Source organism: Cryptomeria japonica, chromosome 7 (assembly GCF_030272615.1).
Source record: "Cryptomeria japonica chromosome 7, Sugi_1.0, whole genome shotgun sequence".
In the NCBI taxonomy this organism is placed as follows: domain Eukaryota; kingdom Viridiplantae; phylum Streptophyta; class Pinopsida; order Cupressales; family Cupressaceae; genus Cryptomeria; species Cryptomeria japonica.
Window position 1 is genome coordinate 202,042,648 of NC_081411.1, and position 27,825 is coordinate 202,070,472.

A 27,825-nucleotide genomic window follows, 5' to 3' on the forward strand; every position below is an offset into this window, starting at 1 on the left:
TGCCATTCTCTTGGAACGATGTTCGATTTTTTCAATCCTCTGCCATTAGGTGCCTTAATCGCTGCCCATTCCTGCTCTGAGAGATCACTTCGGCATATCAGCAGTAGCAGTTGCTCCTTCCTCTCGAGTGACATCTTAGTGGCCTTCTTGTCTACTTTCTTCCCCTCATCTGGTATGCCAAAGAACTTGGCAAAATCCTTGGGTGCAAATGATACTGTCATAGTGCTCTGCTGATAAGAGAATGCCGATGCCCTCGTTGTGCTGTCGTATGTGGCCACCATCAGTTGCAGACAGGGCTCAAAATCCCTGATCGCAAAGATGGGTATTTGAATTGCCTAGTGCACCCGTGCTTTCCTGAGAGACTGCTTAATCAAATTATTATCTGGGGTCTCCAGCCACCAGGTTCTGTATACAATGCCACTTAGTCTTTCAAATGTAATGGTGTTGGATGTAATCTTTACCGGCATTGTCGTCTTTTTTCCCTTTGTCGTGTATGTTGGCCCTGCAACTTTTACTCCATATTGCAATACTCTCTTTCCCTTGTCCATGCTTGCAGTGCTTGCTTCCGCTATCTTTCCTGACTTAGATGGTTGGTCTAACTGCTACAACCGTTTTCGCTAGTCCAACTTCCCCAGTCTTGGTTTTCCTAACTCCATTTAATTGATTCTTTGAATTGCCAGCACCAACACTTAATAAACTTTTGAATTCCGTTACTGTATACCTTGTACGACGATTGCTCCTTGTTGTTCTATACCTTGTACGAGACGTTGTACAACCCCCCACACTCACTATATTTCCTTGTACGGTCTTCTTCCTTTATTTGCTTGTACGACGTAACTCGTACGGTTTTCCCCTTTGCCAATGTACGGATTCCTGCAAGCAATTACTCCTGAGGCTTCTTTTGTATGGATTTTTTTTTAACTAAACATAAAATAACTACCTTGTCAATTTGTCCGGCTAGGCACTGCCTCCAGACGAACTAGGTCATTCCATTGCTGCTTGCGATGGTAGACTTTTAATTTCGACCCGTTCACCATTTCCTTTATTGGTTGGTCGTCCAATGTGGATAACTTAACGGCTCTGTTCGCAGCTACTTCGCGAATTTTATATGGGCCTAGCCATTGGACTTTGAATTTTCTAGGTTTGATCTCATTTCGCTCGTTGTACTAAGCACCCACTGACCTGGACAGAACTCCATGCACCAGATATGCTTATCATGCCAAAATTTCTGTCGTTGTTGGGCGGCTTCGGTAGCCCATTGGGCCATCATCCTTCGTTCATCTAACTTGCCCAACGCGTACAGTCGCTCCTGCAGGCTTTCCATGTCTCCTAGTCGGTTCTCAGTATCTATCCTTAGACTCGGGACCATGAACTCTATTGGTACAATGGCCTCCTATCCGTACATCAACTGAAAGGGTGTCTGCCCTGTTGTCACTTTGTACGTAGTCCTGTACGCCCACAATACAAATGGTATCTTTTCTTTCCAATCTTCTTGTTCAATCCCGCATGATTTATAGATTACCGGTACCAGTATTTTATTAGTGGCCTTTGTCTGACCATTGGCCCTAGGATAGTACAGGCTCGACAAAGAATGAAGGATCTTGAACTTTGTCGTGAGCAACTTGACTACATGGTTCACAAAGTGCCCACCGCGATCACTCGTCAGTTGAATTGGAATGTCGTACCTTGTGATGATTTGTTCGTAAATGAACTGAGCCGTACTCGAAGCTGAGTTATCCAGCAGTGCTCGTGCCTTAGCCCACTTAGTGAGGTATTATGTCGCCACCACAATGTAAAGACATCTTCGTCTTCTTCTGGCCTCCAAGGGTCCAATGAAATCTAGACCCCAACGTTTGAACAACTCCTGGGCATGGGATGGGTTGAGGGGCATAAGGTCCCGCTTCAATGGTTTTCCTGCCCTCTAGCAAGTATCACAACCCACCACCCATTCATGTGCATCATTTTACAGGGTGGGCCACCATAGTCCGGCAAGCAATACCTTGCGTGCGGTGGTGTGTGGGCCCATGTGGCCTCTTGTGAGCCCTTCGCGTGCTACCCATAGCACTCCTGGAATCTCTTCTTCCATCACACACCTTCTGAGGACTTGGTCGGGTCCCATTTTGTATAGCAACCCATTAATCAGTTGGAATGTCTTTCTTCTCAGGACCAATTTCTGTCTCTTGTTTGGTAACATATTGGTTGGGAACCAGGAAGTGGACAAATATTCCCTGATGTTTGCATACCACGAAGGTAGTGCGGCAATTTGGAACAAATGTGCGTCGGGAAAGTCATCATTGACTCCCTCTGGTTGCTCTCTCGACTTAATCCAGGACAATTGATCCGTGATCACATGGCTCCTACTTGGCCATACAATTCTTGTGAATGTGAACTCTTAAAGGGGTACTAGCCACCTGCTTATTCTACCTTGAATAATGGGTTTATTCACCAGGTACATCAACGCCTGGTGATCCACATAAAAAGTAAAAGGTGTTGCCAGCAAGTAGTACCGAAATTTTTATACGACATAGACCATTTCGAGGGCTTCCCTCTCGGTGGTACTATAATTCTTCTCGGCTTTTGATAGCAAGCGACTGGCAAAATAGATGGGGTGGTCCAACCCATGTCCTCCTTTCTGTACTAGCATAGCTCCAATGGCATAGTTTGAGGCATCCACATGTACGTAGAATTCTCGGTCCCAATTTGGATAGGCCAGAATGGGTGCGGCCACCAGTCTCCTCTTGAGTTCATCAAATGCTTCCCCATGTGCCGGTCCTTACATGTACGATTCGCCCTTTGTGTCAGCTTGTCCAATGAGAATGAAAGCTGAGCAAAGTTCTTAATGAACTTCCGGTAATATCTTATATGTCCCAGGAAGGACTTTACCCTTGTCACGTCAATGGGCGGCTCCATCTCCACAATTACCCTTACCTTATCCGGATCAGTTTTTAATCCAGCCTTGCAAAATACATGGCCCAACAGCTTCCCTTGCGGCACCATAAATCTACATTTCTTCGGATTCAAGGCCAGCTTGGCTCTCCGACATCTGTCCATGCATTCCCGCAGTGCCACCAAGTGAGTGTCTTCGCTACTAAAAATAGACCAGTCATCCAAGAAGGCCTTAAAATTTCCCACAGACATTTTGTCGAAGATGTGGAGAACTATCCTCTGAAATGTTGCCGGAGCATTGCACAAACCGAACGACATTCAGTTATACGCATATACTCCATCCTCCACCACAAAGGTGGTCATTAAAACCATACGGATTCGATAAAAACCATATGAAAACAACATAAGAACGACACATGATGAAATCCGTACGACTCAAGCATAGATAGTACAAGTGTCAAAGATTTTCGTACGACCCCAAGGTAAATAAAATTCCGTACGGTGGCAAAAGAGAACCAATTAAAATCTGTATGGCTGCAGGAGGAGACAAGGACCGTATGACCATATGAGAAGAAGGAAATCGTACGATTGAAGGAGAGAGGAAGGGTCGTATGGCGACACCAAATAGAATCCATATGGTTGATAGAGTAGACAAGGGGCCGTATGGCTGTAGGAGGAGACAAGGACCGTACGACCACATGAGAATAAGGACATCGCACGATTGAAGGAGAGAGGAAGGGCCGTATGGCGACACCAAATAGAATCCATATGGTTGACAGAGTAGACAAGGGGCCGTACGGTCGACAGAAGGAAGAGTACAATCCGCACATTGCCAGGAGATTTTCGTACGACTTCCGCAAATAGAATCCCGTACGGTAGGGTTGCGAGCAATTTTCCGTACAAGTTGAATGGGTGAAATCCGTACATCAACGACACATGTGACGGCGACACGATTTGAGGGTTAAAGTTCGTACATCTCCCAAAGGTGTCGAGTGGATGGGTGGTACAGGGGCATCCGTACAGAAGAAGCCTCAAGAGTAATCGTTTGTAGGAATCCGTACATTGGCAAAGGGGAAAACCGTATGAGTTGCGTCGTACAAGCAAATAAAGGAAGAAGATCGTGCAGAGAAATATAGTGAGTGTGGGAGGCCGCACATCGTGTTGTACAAGGTATAGAACAACAAGGAGCAGTCGCCGTACAAGGTATATAGTAACGGAATTCAAAAGTTTATTAAGTGTTGGTGTTGGCAATTCAAAGAATCAATTAAATGGAGTCAGGAAAACCAAGACTGGGGAAGTTGGATTGGCGAAAATGGTTGCAGCAGTTAGAGCAACCGTCTAAGTCAGGAAAGATAGCGGAAGCAAGCACGACAGGCATGGAGAAGGGAAAGATAGCGGAAGCAAGCACGACAGGCATGGAGAAGGGAAAGATAGTATTGCAATCTGGAGTAAAAGTTGCAGGGCCAACAGACACGACAAAGGGCAAAAAGACGACAATGCCGGTAAAGATTACATCCAACACCATTACATTTGAAGGACTAAGTGGCAGTGTATGCAAAACTTGGTGGCTGGAGACCCCAGATAATAATTTGATTAAGCAGTCTCTCACGAAAGCACATGTGCACTGGGCAATTCAAATTCCCATCTTTGCGATCAGGGATTTTGAGCCATGTCTGCGACTGATGGTGGCGACATACGATAGCACAACGAGGGCATTGACATTCTCTTATTAGCAGAGCACTGTGACAGTATCATTTGCACCCGAGGATTTTGCCAAGGTCTTTGGCATGCCAGATGAGGGGAAGAAAGTAGACAAGAATGCCACTAAGATGTCGCCCGAGAGGAAGGAGCAACTGTTATAGCTGATATGTCGAAGTGATCTCTCAGAGAAGGAATGGGCAACGATTAAGGCACCTAAGGGCAGAGGATTGAAAAAATCGTACATCGTTCCAAGAGAATGGCAGTGCATGCTAGATGTCATGAAAAGAAGACTTACTGGAGCCAGTAGGGCATCAGACACGGCGGTGCCCATGATTGCAGTCATGAATGGACTGAGGAATGGGACGGTGTACAACTGGGCTGCAATCTTGTCCGACAGAATTCATGAATTTTTGATCTTATGGCACAAAGCTTTTTATATGACGTTCCATGCCATTGGGTTATTCCTTGATGTTGTACACACGTCTCTCCGGAGAGGCATGTCTAGAAACCTCGGGAGACGTTGGAATCTTCGTAGCCAACTATATTCTATTGGACCCACTTGGATACGATCATAGGCAGTGGGGAAGCCCATTCCAACAGGAAGCGACGGAGACCACCACAAATAGTAGTTTCAGAAAATGAGCAGGAGATAGAGACAGTTGAAGAAGATGCAGAGGAAGAGGCTGAAGAAGAGGATGATAGTAGTGCAGAGGAAGGGGAAGATTCCGATGATACTTGTTCTAGAAGCAGTCAGAGTAACGACGCATTTCGTCTTGCTAGTCGAACAAAAGTAGAGAAAACCCCTGGTACAAAGGAGAGGTCAGAGAGTAGTGGCCGCGTGGTGTCTTTTGGGCACGTAACGAGAGGTATCCGTGGATTACTTGCGGGTGGAGTGCAACTCTAGTGGGAGTGGGCCGATTGGTGTTTGCGCCAACAGTATTGACTTCGGATGGAGGATTGACACCCCTCCTGGCTTCGGGATATTTATCTTGTGATTGAAAGTTTAGGTTGACCAGCATGTTGTCCTTCCTACTTGGGATGATAGATTGGGTAGTAATTCCTCTTAATTTTATACTCATCATCCATAAAAAGGTAACTTATTGTTGGTCAACAAAACCGCAATTGCAAGTGGCTATCTTTGTGATACATACTTTTCTGCTGCCTTCTGCTGAGGTTGATTATTAAGCTTCTTACAAAAGGTATTAGTTTATGTTAGTATTTATAGATTGTTGGAGAATCCTGATGATTCTCTTACTGAGGGAGAAGCACATTTAACATGGGAAGAAAGTCAATAAAGTCCATATGCCATATTGCCAATAATTGATATCAGAAGGAAGCAAATGCATGATGTTTTTGAGGTCTTTCTTTATGATATTAGCGAGCCACATGGCAACCATGAGTATGGGTCAATGCTTATGGGAATTGTTGATTTATTTTCCCTTACAATCCATGTGTAAGACTTCATAATGCTTAAATTGAAACAAAGAATCTCAATGTTTGATGATTGATGTGAAGAAGTATGGTGGTATTGGGTGAAGCAATGAGTTGGCCTTGCTGAGTACCAATGTAGAAAGTCTTTTCTTTTCTTGGCCACAACCACTAGTCTGGGTAGACGGAAGTGTTTGGTTCAAATCATTGGGAATAGGAGGTGAGAGGATGCCATTGACTGCAATGCGTTTGAACTTTGGAGCCATCCAATGTGACATCTATAACTCTATTTTTTTTTGTGTGTGAATTTGCATGGGTTGCAAGGTTGTAGTCTGCACTGTGTCATTGGATTATCCCTTTTCGCTAATTTTAAGAAGAGAAAATTCATGGTGTTAATGATATTGGGAATCTAGAAAGCTTGAGAGGTGGTACGTGCATGTTTCTAATTAAATGCATCAAGATTTCTGTAAGAGTGAGTGTAAGAATCTGAAAAAGGTATATTTTTTTTGTTGCATCTATCAAGTTATGGGTTGGTTTAGTGTTTTTGAAGTAGTGCTTGTGTTTGTAAGGGTTCAAACGTCCAATACTATGTTTAGTGTTGAATGTTCTTGACATCTCTTTGCCTATTGTTAAATAACAAGAATACATGCTTTGATTTGATCTCTACTGATTAGTAATTATGTGTTCTTTGTAAATTGGATATATGTTTTGTTGTTTAATGTGCAATTGAAGATGCATTTTCATGTCTGAGGTGGGTTATTGTGATGTTATTAGGATAATTTCAATGTAACTATTTATGGTGGTACAAACCTATTGGGAGGTTTTTTAAATCAATACCAATGGAGACAAAATCAATAAGAGATTAACTAACATGAAAATCTGCTCAGCATTTAAGTAAGTAATTTGCATCCTGCTGTGATGTATTCACACATCACCCCATTACAAATGGGGACCCCTACTTTTTTGCCTTCTAGGGTTTGTTTTCTAGGTCTTTTAGGTTCTTGTCTATTAGCCTTTGCATTTTGGGAGTTGCCAGAGGGATCACTAAGATAGCAAGCTATGCTTGAGCTTGGATGAGTCAGTGGATGCTCCCGGTCAGGGTCTCTTTGAAAGTCTTCCTTAGGTCAAACCTTGCTCTTGTTTCTAGGCTGGGTTGAGTTTGAGGAAGTCCTTGTATCTTGTTAGCAATCTTGCCTTTTGAGACCTAGGGCATTTTAATCAAGGAAGTGATGGAGAAGTTGAGTGAATTCCCTTTGAAACCTCTTTTGCTCCCAGTCTAGACCTCAAAGCTTGCCCCTGCTTCTTGACTAAGTGAAGAAGGATCTATTTTTGCCTTGTGAACAAGTTGGAATGAGTAAAATAAGGAAATTGAGACTAAAATGAAAATTTCGCTCTTGACCCTTCCAAAGGGTCCATAGCCATAGCACATTTCTCTTTCCTGGTCCTAATTGGCATAAGAAACCTTGTCCTCATGGTGTAGTGAAGAGAGAATTGCTGTGTAAGACAAAGCCAAGTGATAGAAGGTAAGGAGTTTGAGCATAAGTGTGAATTTCGCTCCTGACCCTTCCAAAGGGTCCAGAGCGAAATTCTAGGATAGGTCCTGTCCTTCCAGGGGTACTTGGGCGAAATGGTTAAAATGTCTTTTTAATCCAAAATTTTGAGCCAGGAACTCCTCAAGGTGGTTTGTTAGAGGTAGGAGCAATGTGATTGAGGTGGAAGTTTGGACGCTTGAGTGGTCTCTAAGGCAAAATCTCAAATTTCGCTCCTGACCCTTCCAAAGGGTCTAGAGCAAAATTTCACCAAGGATCCAAGATTTCATCTAAGTCAAAGAGTCGTTGAGAGAATTTGCAAGGATATGGAAGGATATGCATCAAAAGGTTGAGTCTAAGGCAAAGTCAAGTCAAATTCAAGGTGAATTAAGCCTAGAATAGGAATTTCGCTCCTGACCCTTCCAAATGGTCCAGAGCGAATTCCTCTATAAGACACTCTACCTTGCCCAAAACTATGAACCAATCCTTGTCCCAGGTATTATTGGAGGTAATTCACTTGTTTGGATGAAGAAATGTGGGAGATGAAGTCAAAATTTGAGCCTAAGGGTGAATTTCGCTCCTGACCGTCCAGAGCGAAATTCTTGTAAGAGCCTATTTCTTCACAAAATCTTGAACTAAATGCCAATTCAAGGAGCAAATTCACTTGATCATGATAGGAGGAGGCCTTAGAAGTTATGTCCAAAGCATGGAAAGGAGAAAGGAAGTGAGAAATGAACCTAAAATGAAAATTTTGCTCCTGACCCCTTCCAAAGGGTCCAGAGTGAAATTCACATATACTCTATGTTGCTACTTGTTATGGCCAAGTTCTTGACTTCTAAGGCATGGATGGAAGGACTTTGATGTGTTCTAGCCTTTGAAAGGTGGATTGAGGCGATGGAATAGTGAAAATCAACCCAAAATAGGAATTTCACTCTTGACCTTCCAAAGGGTCCAGAGCGAAATCCCCAATTTGACACTCTATTTTGCCTAAGACATTGAAAAGTGAGGATTTTGAGCTAAGTGGATTGCACATAGACTTGATTGTGGTGAGGAAAGGTGAGTTTGATCAAGTTTGAAGGTGGATTGAAGGGAAGAAGTGTGAAATCAACCTAGAACAAGAATTTCGCTCTTGACCCTTCCAAAGGGTCCTGAGCGAAATTCTCCATAAGCACTATTTTCTTCCTTGTTTTGACCAAAAGCCTTGTTCCTTGGACATAATGGGGGTAAATTGACATGTTTTTGCCTTTTGAAGTGATAGAAAGTAACAAAGATAAAGGATTTTGTCCAAGATTATGAATTTCGCTCCTGACCCTTCCAAAGGGTCCAGAGCGAAATTCTTGAGAACACCTATTTTCTCTTTAGATGAGGTCCAAACCTTGGTTCCTTTGGCGTGTATGGAAGTGGAGTGATGTAGTCTTGCCTTTTGAGGTAGATTGGGGTTGAAGAAATGAAGAATCAAGTCTAAAACTTGAATTCCGTTCCTGACCCTTCCAAAGGGTCCAGAGCGAAATTCCCAAAATCACCTAATTTGCTCATGATGGAGGCTAAAATATGGATTCCTAGGCCTTGGTGGAGAGAAGACTAGTGTATGCTTGTCTTGGAAAGCAATTTGGAGTAAAGAAATGATGGAATTTAGACCAAATCATGAATTTCGCTCCTGACCCGTCCAAAGGGTCCAGAGCGAAATCCTTTGAAACCCCTATTTTTCACCTTGTTTGAGTTGGGCAAAGGGATAGTTGTGAGATCATGATGGGAGGAGGTTTGAAGGTTAAGTCTAGGATTGTGAAATGTTGAAGAAAATGGTCTAATTGAGCAAAATAGCAAAAATCGCTCCTGACCCTTCAAAAGGGTCCAGAGTGAAATTCTTATAGGGCCTATCCCTGGGGAGGATCCTAATGCAAATTCCATTTTGATCTCTTTTTGTTAATGATTTGAGGTAAAAAGTGCTATGACTAGGATAAATATATCATGTGTGCTTAATCATCTTTTGGTTTGTTTTGTAGATGGAAGAAGGCCAGGTCAGGACTAGGACGACCTATTCCAGTCCCATCATCATCAAGGACACTCCAAATGCATGGAGGAAGACTTCAAGTGTTCGAGAAAAGCATTGGGATATTTCAGGTGTTCAAGGAGTTCTAAGCTATCCTCAAGGACTCCATTCTACCACATAAAGGAACCACATGATGACATAGAAGAATGACCTTACCAACACTTCAAGGCAAGGTATGCTACCGGAGAAAAAAACCTTGACAGTAAGGAAGCCTCATCAAGCACATAGAGAATCAAGGAGTGCATCATTCATCGCATCAAGGACGAAGGAAGATCAACTAAATTCAATACAAAGGTACATTGAAGAAGTAGATAGTTTCAGAAGAGTTAATCAAAGTTAAGCTTCTCATCAAATATCAAAAGATCATCACAGATCAAGTACCAGACAAGGTGGCGTCCCAGTCACTGTTCCTCCAGTCAGATAGGTCCACCTCAGCATGTCCAGATTCAATGTACCTGACTCACCAGTGATGGCAAAAACTTCGAGGCACCTACCCCTGTTACCTATTGGTTCTCAAAATTAAATGTAATTATTTCATTGGCTAAAGGAGTTTGTTGTAACAAACCCTAATTAGGGTTTCTATCTTGTAATCCTAGCCTTTGATTCTAAGTCAATCAGAGCCATCAATTTGTAAAGGGCTCTCTATATAAAGCCCTGGCTCTTCATTTGTGAAGGTTAATAGTTAGGAATTAGTTAAAAGAGAGTTAGTGAATAGTCAGCAAATAGAATAGCAATTAGAGTAGATTAGGAGGACAAGGCAAGGAATTGTTGCCCTTGATTGTAAATAAACTCTATTTTCATTGAAGTCATAGTGAAATGTGTCGTTTCTTTGCAATATGCATGGTCTCTTGTTGAATCTTCGTATTAGATGGTAGATAATTAGATTGAATGGAGAAAATTGTTGAATGCACTCGTGTGGAATCCGCCTAGTCCAAACCACTAGCCTCTTGCTGACTGTAAGTGTGCCTTGTGTGGTCAACTGGCATAGAATGAACTTAATTTTGAGTCATTACACGTCTATTATTTATGCATTATCTTGAATGGTGATCAGTGTTTGATGGTGTATGATTTGAATCCATTTGAAGCATCCCTTAGAAGATCGCACTAAGTTGGTGTCGGGTTGTTCAATCTGATGGTGAGACCCAGCCCAGTAGGACTCCATCTTGTCATTCATCCATCTTCTTGCATTCTAGGTCTTAGAGTAGACTTTTTTGAGCCTTTCATCTTTTGATATTTCTTTATCTTTCAGCCAGTAGATAGGACTTGAGTTCCAATAAATCAGATGCTCAGGCGTTCGGATGTAAGTCCCCTTGCGATTCCAGCAAAATCACATCATACCGCAAGAGCTTATCCACAAGTAGAGAACCTACATATAAGAACCTTGGAGTTGCCCCGATTGATCCTTAGGCGAAATCTTCAGCATTCGGGTAAACTTTGTTCAAGAGAGGATAAGATACCTTGGGTATTTTATTCTATGTTCGCATGTGCATGAAAAACACACAACACATCCCCACAGTGGATATGATTCTTCTGTGGTAGGACGAAACATTCTGACTGAAATTGTATTAATGGTTAGCCAAGACTTGAGAAAGCAGTTGTAGAAGTAGAGTGGATTGTTAGGGAGGATGACCTTTGTAGTTTACCTGAGTGGCTATCCTTAAAATTCCCTGCAAATGATGAGGCCTTTTTTGTGTATGGAGTCTCTTCTGTCTTCTGTAGAGAGTCTTAGTAAAGAGATACTTGTGTGCATGTATGTTTGTCAGTCTGGTATGAGTATACTGAGAGGCTTTAGTTGACTCTACAACTTTCTCCACAAAATTGCTCTCATTCCAGCTTACCAAGTTTATCAACTTGACCTTGTTACCGTATTATACTAATAGGGGGTTCATAGATCTGCACAGAACATTACACATATGGTTAGCTCGACCGTACACAACAGTGACATCAATCTTGCAGTACATAATAATGGCAACACGTATGGTTATGTTGATCTCACTTCTTAAATGCTTAAATTTTTATGTTAGTGCATATATGTATGCCATCAAATGTGACTCTATTGTTGTTTTCGTGTTACATTACAAACATACTTGATGGGGGGTGAAATGCATCACCAGCAATGGATAAAAGGCAACCAGACAAATATGCCATGGTCGGTAAGGATTGAGATGCTCTATTAAGGGAGAGGGCTTTCCAGTCTTGACATAACATTTCAATTGAGTTTAATAAAGTTCACTGTTTCTTATCATATTATGCATTTGAAAGAATTATCAGACAGAGCAAGAGAGATACGTGGCTGCTATGTACTCATAGTTTGTTGTTCAGACTCTGATTGACTCCTCCTAGCTGGGAGTAAACCAGTGTTTGCCAGCATCCTCTGTTTATGAATATCTATCAATGGTTAAAATGTTTAAGATATTTTGTTGGGATTTGAAAGCTTACTGTGGTAGCACAAAGGGGATAATCTTACACATATACTGCCAGAAAAAGGGGTTACACATTGTTTTGGTGCAAGCACTCCCTTCTTGTTAAACTTTGGTACTGTATCTTTACTTCCCAAACATGTTTTTCAGTAGTCTGACCTCTGATATTCATTCCAAAGGCTTGAAAATAAAAACATTCTTCAAGTACATTAGAGGAGCAGATTTCTAAGACCAGGGAGGGATGCCTGTTCAAGGTTTTATTTCCACACATTTGAGTCAAAATTTTGAAGTTCAAGACATGCACTGATTTGTTTTTTTTTGCTTTCAGTTTGTGCACTGGGAGAAGGGACGAGATGTCTTTGACAGACTACTTATAGACTCAGATTGGGCAATAAATAATAGCAACTGGATGTGGCTGTCCTGTTCAGCATTCTTTTCTCAGGTTTGTTCAACATGCATGTGAAACTAAATTTGATTAAAGTTATTTCCAAATTTAAATCTCTATGTATCTCATAAACTCAATTTTGAGCTGTATTTTTATGTTTTTTAAAACAAACTTATTAACTGTATTATAATAAGGAATCTATCTTGTGGGCGCTTAAAAAATTGACACATTATTTTCTTTTTCCTGATAATATTGACTTGTAATCCTGCAGTACCATCGCATATATTCTCCAATTTCTTTTGGAAAGAAGTATGATCCCAATGGTGAATATATACGACATTTTCTTCCTGTCTTGAAAGGTGAGGCTTTAGTCCCTTATTTTATTGAAATTGCACATTTTGTTGTCTTATTTATTAGTACACCACATTCTCAAGGCATATACTTTAATGCTAGGTACTGGTTTGAGATGTCTGATTTGAATGTTAAAATGTTGTGACAGATATGCCGAAAGAGTATATATATGAACCCTGGTCTGCACAACTTGAAGTTCAAAGGAAAGCAAAATGCATCATTGGTAGAGACTATCCTGAACCTGGTAAGTGTTTCTATTTGAACTATGTTGTAACGACCCATAGCTAAATTAGTCAGATCTGAAATACTGCAATGAAATCAATGAAAACATTCATATAAAATGCTTAAATCTTGTAATTCCAATAGCTGGGATATTGGCTTACTTTTCAAAATTTAAAAGAAAAACACAAACCTGAGCATTTTTGGATCAACTAGATTCTGCTGTCAGGAAGGTTGGAACAAACGATAGTTTGGATATGAACGATTAACAATTAAATTCATTTACTGGTAGCAAGCTGAACAATATACAATTTATGCAAAATCGGAAAATATATAAGTTTACTCCGGTGGCAGGTCTTACAATTTACAGTTTATGCAAAACTGGAAGAAAAATATGCTGACTCTATTGGCATAAGAAAATTATGTTGATTCTAGTGGCATCAGAAAAATATGTTGACTCTAGGTGGCATGCCTTCTAGAGCAATGCATAGAGTTATCCAATTGGAAAAAAGAAGTGCAGATCTTGGTGCCACCCAATCTTTGTTACAATGTCAATGCGATTATGAATGAGGAATTTGACCATAACCTTTCCAAAATCCACTTTTAATATCAATGTAAAACTATCATGTCCGTTTCTCTAGCGTAAGGGTTGTAGTTTGAGAAATCTACATATTTGTTATATTTTAATTGTATTGTAGCCGGCAAGATTAGTTTGTCTTCATTGGTTGTATATAGTTACTCTTGGCATTTGCCAACATTTGGAAGTTTTGAGCACCCATTGGCTAGTTTATATACATTTATTGTATGCAAATTTCTTGAACTACAGTTGTATAAGTGCATATGAATAAAATACATTGTGATATCTTTCGGCTATTATTGTTATGAATCTATTATAGTAGTTGGTATTCACCTATCTTATTTACTCTTATAGCCATTGGGATAGAAACCATTTGGCGTTGTTGCCTACAAGAAGTTGAGTTGACTTACAAATTTAGGTTGGTGAAAGTGGCTGGAAATGGGGCAGCTAGGAGAATCAGTGCAATGTGATGAAGAAAGAGTAGACGACCTTCGACAAGATCTTGTACATATGTGGGTGTTAGGGGTCAATAACACATGTTAGTTTGTAGTTGGTTTGGGTGTTTATGTTTTGTTATGTTTGAGTCGCCGAGAGTTTCCTGTGGGGTAGTTGGTAGTTCGTGACGGTTGGCAACTTGGCCAACTGTCTAGTCTATATATGATATGGATGGAACCTCGGCAAGGATGGTATTGTACTGGCATATTTGGAGAATTCAATAAAGATATCATTCTTCTGTTATAGTTGTTTTGTTATTGTTACTCATGCTTTGATATATATGAATGTTCTGTTACATGAATTGTTGGTACGTGTGGGATATTTGTGTTTTATCCGTGAGTTTACCAACCTCACATTAAGGACTAAATATTTTGGCACCATTGCCTGAACGAACCTAGAGATAACTATGGCTGCAGGCGAAAGGAATTAATGGGCCGGCCATTCAACCAACAATTAACTGTCTTAGACAGTGACACACACGAAGAAAGTACCATGGAAGAGGCACGAGAGGATCAATTGACGACAAACTTGGTAGAGTTGTGGGACGTGTCGGTCACGCAGTACGTGCAGAGGGAGGCTCAGGAGAGAGCCGTCTCTGAAGGCATGGTATGTGGTGAGCTCACTGTCAGCACTCCCGTCTTTGACCTACTCGAAAGTATTCCAAGGTTACTCGCTAGAAATCTGATTGCACTCCAAGGTCGAAGGGAGGAAACTGCACGCGAACTCCGTCGGCAACAAGTACTCCAAAGGTACAAAGAGCGGAACCGTAGGGAAGAAGAGGAAAGGGAGACAAGCCGATGTCGTACCCCCTGCTCTTAGTGCCCCTACGGCCTAACAAAGACAAATGTACCACTACCACCGGAGGAGTAGACGAGGGAACTGAGCGAAGATCTCTCCGTATAAAAGAACAGGCCGAGCAGAGACGACGGCTAAGGGAAGTTGCTGACTCAAAGAGCCCTGAGGAACATAGCAGAAGTCAGAGTCGTAGTCAGGAGAGACAAAGGCTGTGTTCGTGGAAGGAGTTGGCGGAGGTCGCTAGGAACTGGCCACTTCCAGACGTAGTGGAGGAAGATCTCGTCGACCAGGCCCCACACTCAACGTCGAGTGAAGAAGACTCCGGAGTTGAGTCGCAGAGCAACCTGTCAGAGTATTCTGAACAAGGAGAGGAGCCAGTACGGGACCTGCACGAAGAGATTGCCAATATTTTTGAAGCAACATTATCCTGCATCAAGAATTTGTCCTTGTCAGAGAGAACCAAAATAGGAGGGTCAGATCTAGAAACCTCGGGAAGGAGGGACTATAGGAGCGAGGGTGACCAAAGCCCCGTGGATAGGGGTCCAACCTAGTCAAGAGCGTACGGTACCTTCTGGACACATAATACCTTCCGGGCATATAGTAACTTCCAAGAGCTACATAAAACCCTCCAGACAAAAACAATGGCACACACTTCGGAGAAACAAAAGCTTTCAAAATTCATGGGCGACGGGTCGGAGGATCCCGTACGACATTGTAAGACATGCGTGACCATTTGGGAGGCAAATGGCCAGGACGACCAGGTTGAAGGCATTTCCAACCACTCTGCGAGGAATAGCAATTGATTGGTATATAGACCTAGATGACCAGTATAAAACGTCATGGAACAATCTGAAGAAGGCTTTCCAAGAGGAGTTCAAACTCCTACGGGTTGACAATGAAATCGTGGTGGAGATTTACAATACCAAGTAGCGAAAAAGTGAAAGTGTGCAGGCCTATAACAAAAGGCTGAGGGAACTACTCAACAAAATGGAGAACCAGTCGACTGATGGCCTGAAGAAGAGATGGTTTGTTGAAGGATTGGTACCGTCTCTAAGACAGAAGATGAAGGTGGTCCCTTCATCCTCATATGACGAAGCATACAACCGCGCGATGGATATTGGGAGTGAAAATAAGACATCCCGAGGGAAGCGCCGGGTGAGTGATGGTGATAGTACAGATGAAGACAAGGATGGGGAGTCCAAGACCGTGCAAGCACTTAGAATGGATATGATGAGGATGATGAAAGAACTAAAGGCTGACAAAGAAAGTGGCAAGGAAGAAGGAAAGGAACTATAGTGCACCGACTGTAAGACAAAAGGGCACACTAAGGGGAGTTTCCCTCGAAAAGCCTTTTGTGACATCTACCAAGTAATGGGACATTCCATTAAGGAATGCCTGTACAACTTGAAAGCACGGAGCACACAAGTGGTCTACGCCCAACCCGACCAAGTCATACCGCCAGCAACACCTCCGAAGTCCGCAGCAAACTCTAACGCCTCTCCTGGAGGGTACCGAAACAACCGGCGGGGTAACAACAGGTCCAATAATAGCACGCGGAGGAGTAGAATTCAATACGACACAAGGGGACTACCCATGATCGAATATTGTAAATGCAAGGAATGTGGTCACTTTGCATGGGAATGTCAAAATGGAAATGACGCAGAAAGTTTGCTATGCAAATGGTGCCGTCCGGGGAATCATGAGGACACAGAGTGTCCAAAGTAAAAAGGGGCGAATATGCTAGAGGTAGAAGAATCGGAGGAAGGCGTACTGGCAATCACAAGATTACAAAACAAGAAAGCCATGTATCCTGACCCTCGCACGAAGAAGGAAAGACTCGAGGAAGCCATGGTAGATATTGAACGGGCAATGGCAGAAGAACGGAGGGCCTCGCACCCGACTGCCAGTACCTGTTGTGACATATTCACACATCGCCCCATTGCAAATGGGGACCCCTGCTTTTTGCTTTCTAGGGTTTGTTTTCTAGGTCTTTTAGGGTTTTGTCTGTTAGCCTTTGCAGGATGAGTGCTGTCGAGGGGATCGTTGGATTACAGGCCTTGCTTGAGCCAAGGTGAGTCCACAGGGCCCCAGAATTAGGGTTTCTTTGGGAGTCTTCCTTAGGGCCTGGTTTTGCTCTCGTTGCTAATTGTGTCTTGCTTTGTGAGTGGGTATCATTCTTGAAAGTCAGAGCTAGGTCAAGTTGGTGAGTGATGAAGTCTGAAATGTCATCTTGACCTTCAAATGCCCTGAAAATTGGCTAAGTCTGGAATGTCCTGATCTTGAAATTTGGCTAAGTCTGGAAAACTGAAGAATCCTCCAAAAACTAGATTTTGCAATATAACTCCTGGAGGTCTGAAACCTCTCTCAAACATCCTGAAAGTATATATGGAATATAACTTAAAGTATAAGAAATGTCACTTATACTTAAATGTTATATTCCATAAAATTATCCTGACGGAGAGTCTAAAAATGTCAAATTTCGCTCCTGACCCTTCCAAAGGGTCCAGAGTGAAAATCTCCATAAGACATTCTAGTTTGACCCAAACTTAGAACCAACTCGTTCCCAGGCATCTTTGAGGGCAAAACACTTGTTTGGATGGAAAAATGTGAAAATGAAGTCAGGATTTTGGCCAAGATTAGGAATTTCGCTCCTGACCCTTCCAAAGGGTCCAGAGCGAAAATCCTTATACACCTCAATTTATCACTTATCAAGACCAAGTTCCTAGTTTCCAAGGCACGTGTGGAGGTGTTTTTCAATGTTCTTGCCTTGAGAGGGAGTTGGATGATTTCAAAGATCAAGATTTTGCTTAAAAAGTGGTTTTCGCTCTTGACCCTTCCAAAAGGTCCAGAGCGAAAATCAACCTAGGACTCATTTCTTGCCTTATTTGACCAAATTTTGATTTGCAAGGCATTTTGAAGGGAAAAGTGGACATGTTTGGACTTTGGAAATGTTTGAAAACCTTGAAAAATGATGGATTCTAGCCTGGAAGAGGAATTTCGCTGCTGACCCTTCCAGAGGGTCCAGAGTGAAATTCATCATAAACTCCATTTGCCACCTTGTTTGAGCTTGAAACCTTGTTCCTAACTTGGAAAGTGGTCTAATTTTGCCTTGTGAAGTGGTTTGAAACTTAAAAATTGAGTAGTTTAGCCTGGAATAAAGATTTCGCTCCTGACCCTTCCAGAGGGTTCAGAGCGAAAATCTTATTTGAGCTTATTTGTCACTAATTTTGGCTAACTTTTTTATGTGCAGGGTCTCTGGGAATGAAGATTGGACGTTGTTTGATACATTTGAAGACTTGGAAACATGCAAAATGAAGAATTTTGGACAAGGAAGGCAATTTCGCTCCTGACCCTTCTAGAGGGTCCATAGCGAAATTCCTCATAATCACATTTTTGGCCTTCCTTGGACGTGAGACTTTATTCCTAGCATGATGAAAGATGAAAACCTACCTTGCAAAGAAGTTTCAAGTTGGAAAAATGATGATTTTCGGTCAAGGATGAAAATTTCGCTCCTGACCCTTCCAAAGGGTCCAGAGCGAATTTTCTCAAAATCACCGTTTGCTATCAAGTTTTGCTAAGGCAAGTATGGGATAAGGTGAAAATAGAAGGAATTGACTGACCCTTCCAAAGGGTCTAGAGCGAATTTTCTCAAAATCACCGTTTGCTATCAAGTTTTGCTAAGGCAAGTATGGGATGAGGTGAAAATAGAAGGAATTGAGCCCAAATGAGAAAAATCGCTCTTGACCCTTCTAGAGGGTCCAGGGCGAAAATTCTAAAACCCATTTTTCCTCCAAAGTTTGAGCAAAGCTAAGCCTAGGCATGGGTTTAAAACGACATTTGGATTGCCTTAGAGTGGAAATGGATCGCCATGAATGTAAGTTTTGAAGCCAAGGAAAAATCGCTCCTGACCCTTCCAGAGGGTCCAGGGCGAAAAACCCTAAATCCACCTTTCTCTCCAAATTTTGAATGAGACTAAGTTTGGAATGCAATGAAAAAGCCCATTTGAGATGCCTTGAAGAGGTTTTTGAACTTTGGAAGATGAAAATTTTGAGCCCAATTATGAAAAATCGCTCTTGACCCTTCCAGAGGGTCCAGAGCGAAATCCCCCTAAATGCAATGTTTCCTTCAAAATTTTGATGAGCTAGCCCAGTGATGGAGATAAATGAACCCTGGAAATCGCCTTGAAGGAGTTTAATAATCAAACTAAGGTGAAATTTTGGCCTAAAATTGAAAAATCACTCCTGACCCTTCCAGAGGGTCCAGGGCGAAATCTTGAAGAAGCTTCACCAAGCCTCAATCAAACCTTGATATTCCCAAATTTCGCCAAAATTGCCAAATTCAAGACATTTGGTGGGTTGAATTAAATGCGCATTAATTAAGGCATTTTTAATTTAATAAATTAATTTTTTTAGGCCTTGAAATAAATGAAAAATCTACCTTTGGCCTTGAAATTAATTTTAAAATTTAAAAAAATAAAAGGTGAGCGCTCAAGAGCATTTATTTGCTTTTATAAGCAAGTCGGCCTCCTATTTAGGTGGGATTTTATCTTATGTTATTATTAAAAACCTAGGTCAGCCTCATGGTTAAGTAGGGTGAGCGCTCTATATAATGGGGGAGTATTGCTTCAAGTTTCAAATCATTCATTCATCCCTTCTAATTGCAAAATTGAGGAGCAATTTGAGGGGCGAAATCCAGCAGATTGGAGGCGAAATTTTGCTAAGTGTTGGAGGCTAAAGAAGGAGAAGCTCTTTTGGAGGCTAATGGAGGCATAATTCATCCAAAGGAAGACCACAATTCAACCCTTGTCCAGAAAAATCCGGTCTTCTTTCATCGTTTTCCAAGGTTTTATAGTTAGGCTTTCAAAGGAAAAGGTATGAAGAATCATTTTGAAGTTCTTATTCAAGATTTATTTTGATTTCGTTGCCATTAATTTGAAAAATTAGAATTCTGGATTTATCATGTCATTTCCAAATTAATATCTTAAATCATTCTCTTGGAAGATCCTAAATTCTATGCTTTAAGGTTTGATGCTCAAAGACTAACTTTAATCTTTGGTGTAGGCATCAAATGGCGACCCCGGAGTCGGAAGATCAACTACTTGGCGGACCCTCATCAAAGAAGATCAAGTCAAGACAAGGGCAACCTCCTTCAGTCTAACATCGACAAGGACGGCCTTCTTCGGTCAAGCATCATCAGGAATAACCTCTTCTGATCCATCATTCCAAGGCGAGGTACATTATCATCCTGCACATCAAAGACAAAGGAAGTCAGAGCAAGGGTTCGTTGAAGAAGTAGATAGTTTCAGAAGAGTTAATTAAAGCTAGCTTCTCAGCAACATCAAATTGAATATCTACCAAGTTACAAGTGTCGGACAAAGTGGCATCCCAGTCATCACTCCTCCAGTCGGATTGGTCCACCTCGGCGTGTCCAGATTCAATGTACCTGACTCATGGGAGATGGCACAAACTTCGATGTACCTACCCCAACTATCCATTGGTCGAATATTCCAGAGGACATGTGTCCAATTAATGCAATTATTTCATTGGTCAGAATTAAGTTTGTTGTAACAAACCCTAATTAAGGTTTCATTGTAAAATCTTGGCCATTGATCTTAGATTGATCTTAGCCATTGAATTGTATTAAGGGCACTATATAAGCCCCGACTCTTCATTTGTAAAGGCGAATAGAAAGCTAATAGTTAGTGAATAGGGAGTCAATAGTTAGTCAATAATAGCTAATAGTAAATAGTCAGTTGATAGAATAGCAAGAGAAGGCAAAGATTGTTGCCAAGATGTTGTAAAAGACTTGTAAAACTTCATTGAAGAAATGGTGAAATCTATGGGTCGATTCAACAATTTGCATGGTCTCTATACTTCTCAGTTTTGATTTCATGTTATTAGATGAGTGGAAGAAATGTGTTTGATTGATGGTGAAATTCGTATATCCATACTACTAGCAGTTTGTTGATTGCAGACTTGCCTTGCGTAGTCAACTGGAATCATTCAGCTTAAGCTTAACTTCAATTGTCGCTTCTTCACTGATATGCATCAGTTTGATGGTGTCTATGCTTGTAGCGATGATCTGAACATCATAAAGCTTTCCTCCGAAGATCGAACTAACCTTGTGGAGATGGTCCTGCGATGTCAAAACAAGACTTAGTTAGAATTTCATCAAAGATCAATCATTGCTCCTACATTTCTTAGTATCAGAATTAGATCCTTTCCTCGCCCTCGTCCTTTTTCCTTTTTTCAAAATCTAAGCCAGTGAAATCCTGTGATTCCAGCAAATCAGACGTTTAGGTCGTCAAGTGTAAGTCCCCTTGTGATTCCAGCAAAATCACATCATACCACAGAGAGCTTATTCACACGTAGAGATCCTACATACAAAGAACCTTGAAGTCATCCCGATTGATCCTTTTCGTGACATCTTCAGCATTCGGAGACTTTATTCAAGAGAGGATAAGGTACCTTTAGGTATTTTATTCTGTGTTCGCATGTGCATAAAAAACACATCAACAGTACCCCACTCCAGTCAGGACCGGAAAAAACTATCATTAAGCAGATGTTATAGACCACTATACCCGTACGAGTATTCGACCTTCTACAGACCATGCCACAGTTGAGGATGGCCCTGACAAATGCAGCCGGTGACATCACCATCGACCAGGAACACCGGATGATGACAGAACCACTTTGTGGGGCTCCGGTGAAGGAACCTGGTATGAATGCCATAGACCCTATGTTGCTCACTGTAAGCATTTGACGGAAACCTGCCATGGTGGAGATGGACATAATGGGACAGAAGCTCACAAACACCATTGTGGATGGTGGGTTTGGAGTCAACGTGCTACCGGAAGAAACCTGGAGATGTCTTGGCAAGCCTACCCTTTGGCCACCAACATTCCGCCTCGTCGGTGCGGATCAGCACGACATCAAACCCCTTGGGACTCTCATGGCACAAAAGGTGGTGATCAGGACACAACAATTCCTTCTGGACTTCGTAGTCATTCCACTGGAGAGAAAAGCGTACGACGCCCTCCTGGGAAGGGGATGACTGATCATGGCTAGAGACAATCATAACTGGAAGAAGAATACACTCTTAATCGAGAGTGAAGGTCATAAGTATGTGATTGATCGGAGGAATCAGTCTGTCAGTGAAGAGCTCGCGTCGTTTGACTCCGACTTGGAGGACTCAAATAGATGGGAGTGGGGTTCCAAAGGAGACAGAGGAGGGAGGGAACCCAATGAAGGAGCGCTGGAACTGGACAGATGCTCTGAAGATGGAACTAGTTCGCTGGCCGAACTCTTCCATTGGCAGATAGAGGACTACGAGGTCTTCTACCCAGAGTGCCACATGCTGCAAATATGCGAGATTGGGGAATCAAGTGGCAGTACGAAAGAACAGTCATTTCCCCCGGAGTACGGTAGGTACGAGGAGGGGATGGCATGGGTGGATGACACACCAGCCCACTAGTTTGAACAAGACAAAACCCATCAAGGACGAGGAAAGGGATGTGAAAAAAGTCAATCTAGGCGAGGACGAGGACCCGCAAGTGATACTCATAGGGGATGACTGGAACCCCGTACTGAAGGCGGCGACCTTCAGGATATTCCTGGAATACAAGGACGTCTTTGCCTGGACCTACAAGGACTTGAAGGGGGTACCACTGGAATTGTGCATACATCGCATATCCCTTGTACCAGGAGCCCAACTTGTACAGAGGAGACCATACAGGATGAACAAGAACTACGCGGCCAAGGTGAATGAGGAAATCAACAAAATGTTAGAGGCTGGGATCATATTTATAGTGGAAACAAATGACTGGGATTCCCCAATAGTCATTTCTCTCAAGAAGGAGGCTAACCGGATAAGGATATGCGTAGACTTCAGGTACCTAAACGCAGTAACAATCAAGGATCCATGTCTAATCCCATTCACTGACAACATTCTTGAAGAAGTAGCTGGGCACGAGATATACACATTTTTGGATGGGTTCTCGGGATACATTCAGATAAGTATTGCCGAAGAAGATAAGCTGAAGACCACATTCGTGGTGGAGGAGGGGGTGTATGCCTACAATTGCATGCCCTTCGGGCTATGTAATGCGCCGACAACCTTCTAGAGAATAATTTTACTCTTCTTTGATAAAATGTCTGTAGGAAACTTTAAGGCATTCTTGGATGAATGGTCGATTTTTAGTGATCAGGACACCCATCTGAAGGCACTCGAAGAATGTATGGAGAGGTGCCGGAAAGCTAGGCTAGCTCTTAGCCCAAGGAAGTGCAGGTTTATGGTACTGCAGGGAAAGCTCCTTGGCCGCATTGTTCGTAAAGAAGGTCTGAAGACAGACCCAAATAAGATAGGAGTGATCGTCAACATGGAGAATCCGATGAATATAATAGGGGTAAAGTCATTCTTAGGCCACGTTGGCTACTACCGGAGATTTATCAAAGACTTTGCACAAGTCTCTTGGCCCCTAGACAAGCTGACAAGGAAGGGAGAGCTGTTCGTATGGGGTATGGAGCAGGAAGGAGCCTTTAAAGAATTGAAAGATCTGCTGGTGAGTGCACCAATACTAGTGTACCCGGATTGGAATAAGGAGTTTCACATACACGTCGATGCCTCCAACTTCGCGATTGGTGGTACCCTTGCACAAGTAGGGACGGATTGACTGGATCACTCCGTTTTTTTTTACCAGCCAACTTTTGTCAAGGGTTGAACAAAACTACAACACAACAGAGAGGGAGGCACTCGGGATGGTGTACGCGCGGTACAAAAGTTTCGCCACTACCTGTTGGCTACTCCATTCAAGTTTTACGTGGACCATCAGGCACTAATGTACTTGGTAGATAAACCAATTATCCAAGGTCGGATAAGTAGATGGCTACTACTCTTGCAAGAATTTACCTTCACCATTATTGTGCGGCCAGGTAAGTCCCATGTGATAGCCGACCAACAATCAAGGATCAGGTTAGGAGAACGGGCTGAAGGTGTGAACGAGGACTTCCCAGATGCACACTTGTTCCAGATTGCAGTACTACCATCGTGGTACAAGAAGATCGGCCAGTACCCCTCTACTTTCACATTCCCAAAGGAGATGTCCCTGGGGGAACGACGGAAGCTGGCACTGAAGAGTAAGACTTTCCAGTTGATCAATGGCCTGTTATATAAAATGGGCCTTGATGAAATCCTGAGAAGATGTGTTATGGAGGAGGAAATCCCCAGTGTCTTGAAGGAAGCGCATGACAGGTTAGCAGGCAAAGTACTTCTGGCCGGTCTGTGGTACCAACTCTACACATTGATGTCTCGGAGTGGGTGGTTGGGTGTGACACTTGCCAACATGCAGGAAAGCCACTAAAGCGGGACTTCATGCCCCTCTTTTCCTCGCAGCCACATGAGCTATTTGAAAAGTGGGGTTTGGACTTTGTAGGACCCTTGAAGCCAAGTAGCATGCACAGGTGCAAATATATTGTAGTAGCTACGAAATACCTCACTAAGTGGGCAGAAGCCGAAGCCTTACTAGATAACACGACTCTAATTACGGCACGGTTCTTGTATGAACAAATCGTCACTAGGTACAGGATACCCCTTCAAAGCACCAGTGACAGGGGAGTGCACTTTGTCAACCAAGTAATCCGTACCATGATCATAGAGCTCAAAATCTTTCACAATCTCTCTAGTCCGTACTACCCCCGAGCTAACAGACAGGCAGAAGCAACCAACAAGGTATTGGTATCAATAATTTATAAGTCGGGTGGGGTGGAGCAGGAGGACTAGGAGGAAAGGCTACCAGCTGTACTATGAGCTTACCGCACAACCTACAAGGTCAGTACTGGGCATACCCCATTCCAACTCATCTACGGGCAGGAGGTTGTGGTACCTGCCGAGTACACGGTACCTAGCCTCCGGTTGGCAGTGAATAATAGACTCGGTGATGAAGAAAGCTTGAGTGCAAGGCTTAACAGCTTGGTGAAATTGGACGAACGAAGGGTTATGGCACAATGGGCAACAGAGGTAGTGCAGCAATGACGAAAGTGCTGGCCTGACAAGCACCTACGGCGGGTAAACTTCAGGCCGGGGCAGTTGGTTTTGAAGTATAACGGCCAGAACAAAGTCCGACCGGGGAAGTTTAAAGTTCGTTGGATGGGACCCTATAAGATCAAAGAGGTCGGCAAGAACGGGACGGTGAAGCTATTCACTTTGGATAACAATCAAATCAGGGACCTAGTGAATGGTTCGAAACTGAAAGTCTACAAAGAACGAAACAAACCTGTGATCGGGATTAACATGCTGGGATATGCTACAAAAGGGAATTAGACCATTGGCCAGAGCAAGGAAGTCGACGAAGACCCGATGGTAAAAGCAGAGCCCTACCGGAGAGATGAAGATTGGGCAAAGCCTCTTGTAGCCATGGAAGAAGGGCTTGTGCCAAAGCGAGCGGAAGGTGTTGCGGTTCCCAGGACTCACAAGCACCTCACAAACGCGTATTTTGGGGATCCAGCTGTATAGGTACGGATTTTAGGACATTGGAAGAAGCGGGCCCCATATGAAGGTCTTCGAGAAGGGTACGTAGCATACGATATCGATGAAGAGGCCGAAGCCCGAAGGAAAACCGAGAACGCAAATAAAGAGGAGGAACTTGTAGACCTGGAGGAAGAACTTGACTTAGAGGAGTACAGGGCAACCCTAGGTCCCTGTTTAAAGATGGTGTTGAAAATGGAAGATTTATTCATCATCGCCTCCCAGCCAGGCGAATTGGAAGTCGGACCAAATTCATTGTATTGGGTGATCCCTAACGCCGTAGGACCTTCGGAGGTTGATAGAGAAAAAGTAAAATGGTACCAACAGTACGAAGGCCGCTACATTGACGGGCGGTATAAGGGGGTGGCACCCGCTCCATTAGTTGACAAGATATGGGACCTGGAGTATGTGGGATCGTGTTGTGCACAAGAATGCTACAGGAGGATGCCACACGTATGTATGTGGTTGCACGATTCAGAGATAAAGCTAAGGACTCAGAATGACCCCTCAGAAGTGAAGAGGAACATAGGAGACGAGGACACTGACCAAAGATCGAACAAAAGGTGGAAGGAAGTTAGGACGAGTGGCAAGGGAAGAGCAAGGAAGAAATCAAGTACCCGAACAACAAGGAGAAAACTAAGGGGGCGAAAAGATCATTCAACAGTGTTTGCAGAGGTAATAAGCTACCCTGTGGATCACAAAGGGCCATCTGAACGATGCAACCTAACCTCGGGATACCTTGGTAAACTGAAGGTACGAAGAGTTACATTTAAAAAGTGTTGTCAAGTAAAAAGTTTTAAACAATTGATAAGAGAGGGGATATTAAATGTTGAAAAAGAAAAGTATATGCAAGAGATAAAAACGCCAGGGTTAGTGAGTATTAAAAAATTAAAGTGCGAGGCAGAAGTAATGGAAATAAGCAAGGGAAAAATACAATTGATAAGAAGGCAATTATTTTATAAAAAAGTTAATAAAATACTTATGCGTAACCCAAACCCCGACAAAAGATTATAAAGACCCCCAAGAAGGCCATTTGTACATATCTCAAGAAAGAAGAAGCAAACTCGGTAGTAGGATAAAATCGAGAGAGGGAAGGAAAAATCCCGTTCAGCCACAGGAGAAGTCGAATCCGTAGGGTGTACGTACAGGTGAGGTAACAGAGACACCGTACAGTGTACGGATTACGCGTACGGTCGACACACAGGCGCAGAGCAAGCAAGCGAATCTGTACATAGCACGGATTGTCCGTACGAAGGGGGAAGGAAGAACAGACAGGGTACACCGAAGCAATCCGTACGGTGTACGTACTGTTCATACAGACGACGAGGAGGAGACACAACAAACACTTAATTTGTACGACGTACGGTTTGCACGTACAATCAAAGGAGGAGGTGCACATAAAGCGAATCCGTTCGGTGTATGGCTAGACCAAGCAGACATACCGTACGATGTGCGAGTTGAAGCAATAAAGGTGCGTACGGAATTGTTGTACGTTGTGCAACACGTAAGGCAAGCAATTTGTACGGGGGATTGTACTGTACGACACAGGAGAAGAGACATTGCGTGACAAGATTAGTGAGTCGTACGATCACGTACCGATATCAACAGCGGAAGGAACTAGATCACTTGACGTCCGTACACGGAGGGAAGAGTTGCAGAAAAAATTCGAAGGTATCAGGATAAAAATTTGTGCCATCCATACAATCTTGTGTGCAGAGTTGGCACAGGTTGAAGAGGCCGTACGGTCAGGGAAGGGAAGTGTACGGACTAATCCGTGCGGTGCAGCAGTTGGTCCAATGGTCTGTACAAATTGGCGGGTCACACTTGTAGACCATTATAATAACGGTCAAGGACTGGACAAAAACAGGAAAACAGGGCAAAGCATTTACAGTGCAACACAGTTATAGTGCAACCATGACCGCTGTAGACCCAACCAGCAGCAGCAAGAAAGCCAAAATCAGGCCAAAAGTGCAGAAGGATATCAACAACGAAAGGAACTAGATCACCCGATGTTCGTACACGGAGGGAAGAGTTGTAGAAAAAATTCGAAGGTATCAGGATAAAAATTCGTGCCATCCGTACAACCTTGCGTGCAGAGTTGGCACAAGTTGAAGAGGTCGTACGATCAGGGAAGGCAAGTGTACGGACTAATCCGTGCGTTGCAGCAGTTGGTCCAATGGTCTGTACAAATTGGCGGGTCACACTTGCAGATCATTATAATAACGGTCAAGGACTGGACAAAAACAGGAAAATAGGGCAAAGCAGTTACAGTGCAACCATGATTGCTACAGACCCAACCAGTAGCAACAAGAAAGCCAAAATCAGGCCAAAAGTGCAGAAGGATCCGAAGGGAATCATTGTCGAGAATGTAGCCTTTAAGAGCATGACTGGCAGCGAATGCCGTACTTGGTGGGAGGAAACCCCTCTCGCCCATGTGATAAAGGATTCCCTTAGGAAAGCACAGGTAG

The 27,825-nt window shown here is 42.9% G+C and overlaps 1 protein-coding gene across 2 annotated transcripts in view; it reads left to right on the top strand.

Annotated features, from left to right (window-relative positions):
* The window catches only part of LOC131857139 ((6-4)DNA photolyase-like), a 144,161-nt gene that overhangs the window by 80,496 nt on the left and 35,840 nt on the right, over positions 1 to 27,825 (top strand). For both annotated transcript variants that reach the window (XM_059209278.1, XM_059209277.1), the window contains exons 11-13: positions 12,343 to 12,456; positions 12,671 to 12,758; positions 12,899 to 12,994. In XM_059209278.1, the coding sequence (XP_059065261.1) occupies positions 12,343 to 12,456; positions 12,671 to 12,758; positions 12,899 to 12,994 (298 nt within the window). The remainder of the gene's footprint in view (positions 1 to 12,342; positions 12,457 to 12,670; positions 12,759 to 12,898; positions 12,995 to 27,825) is intronic.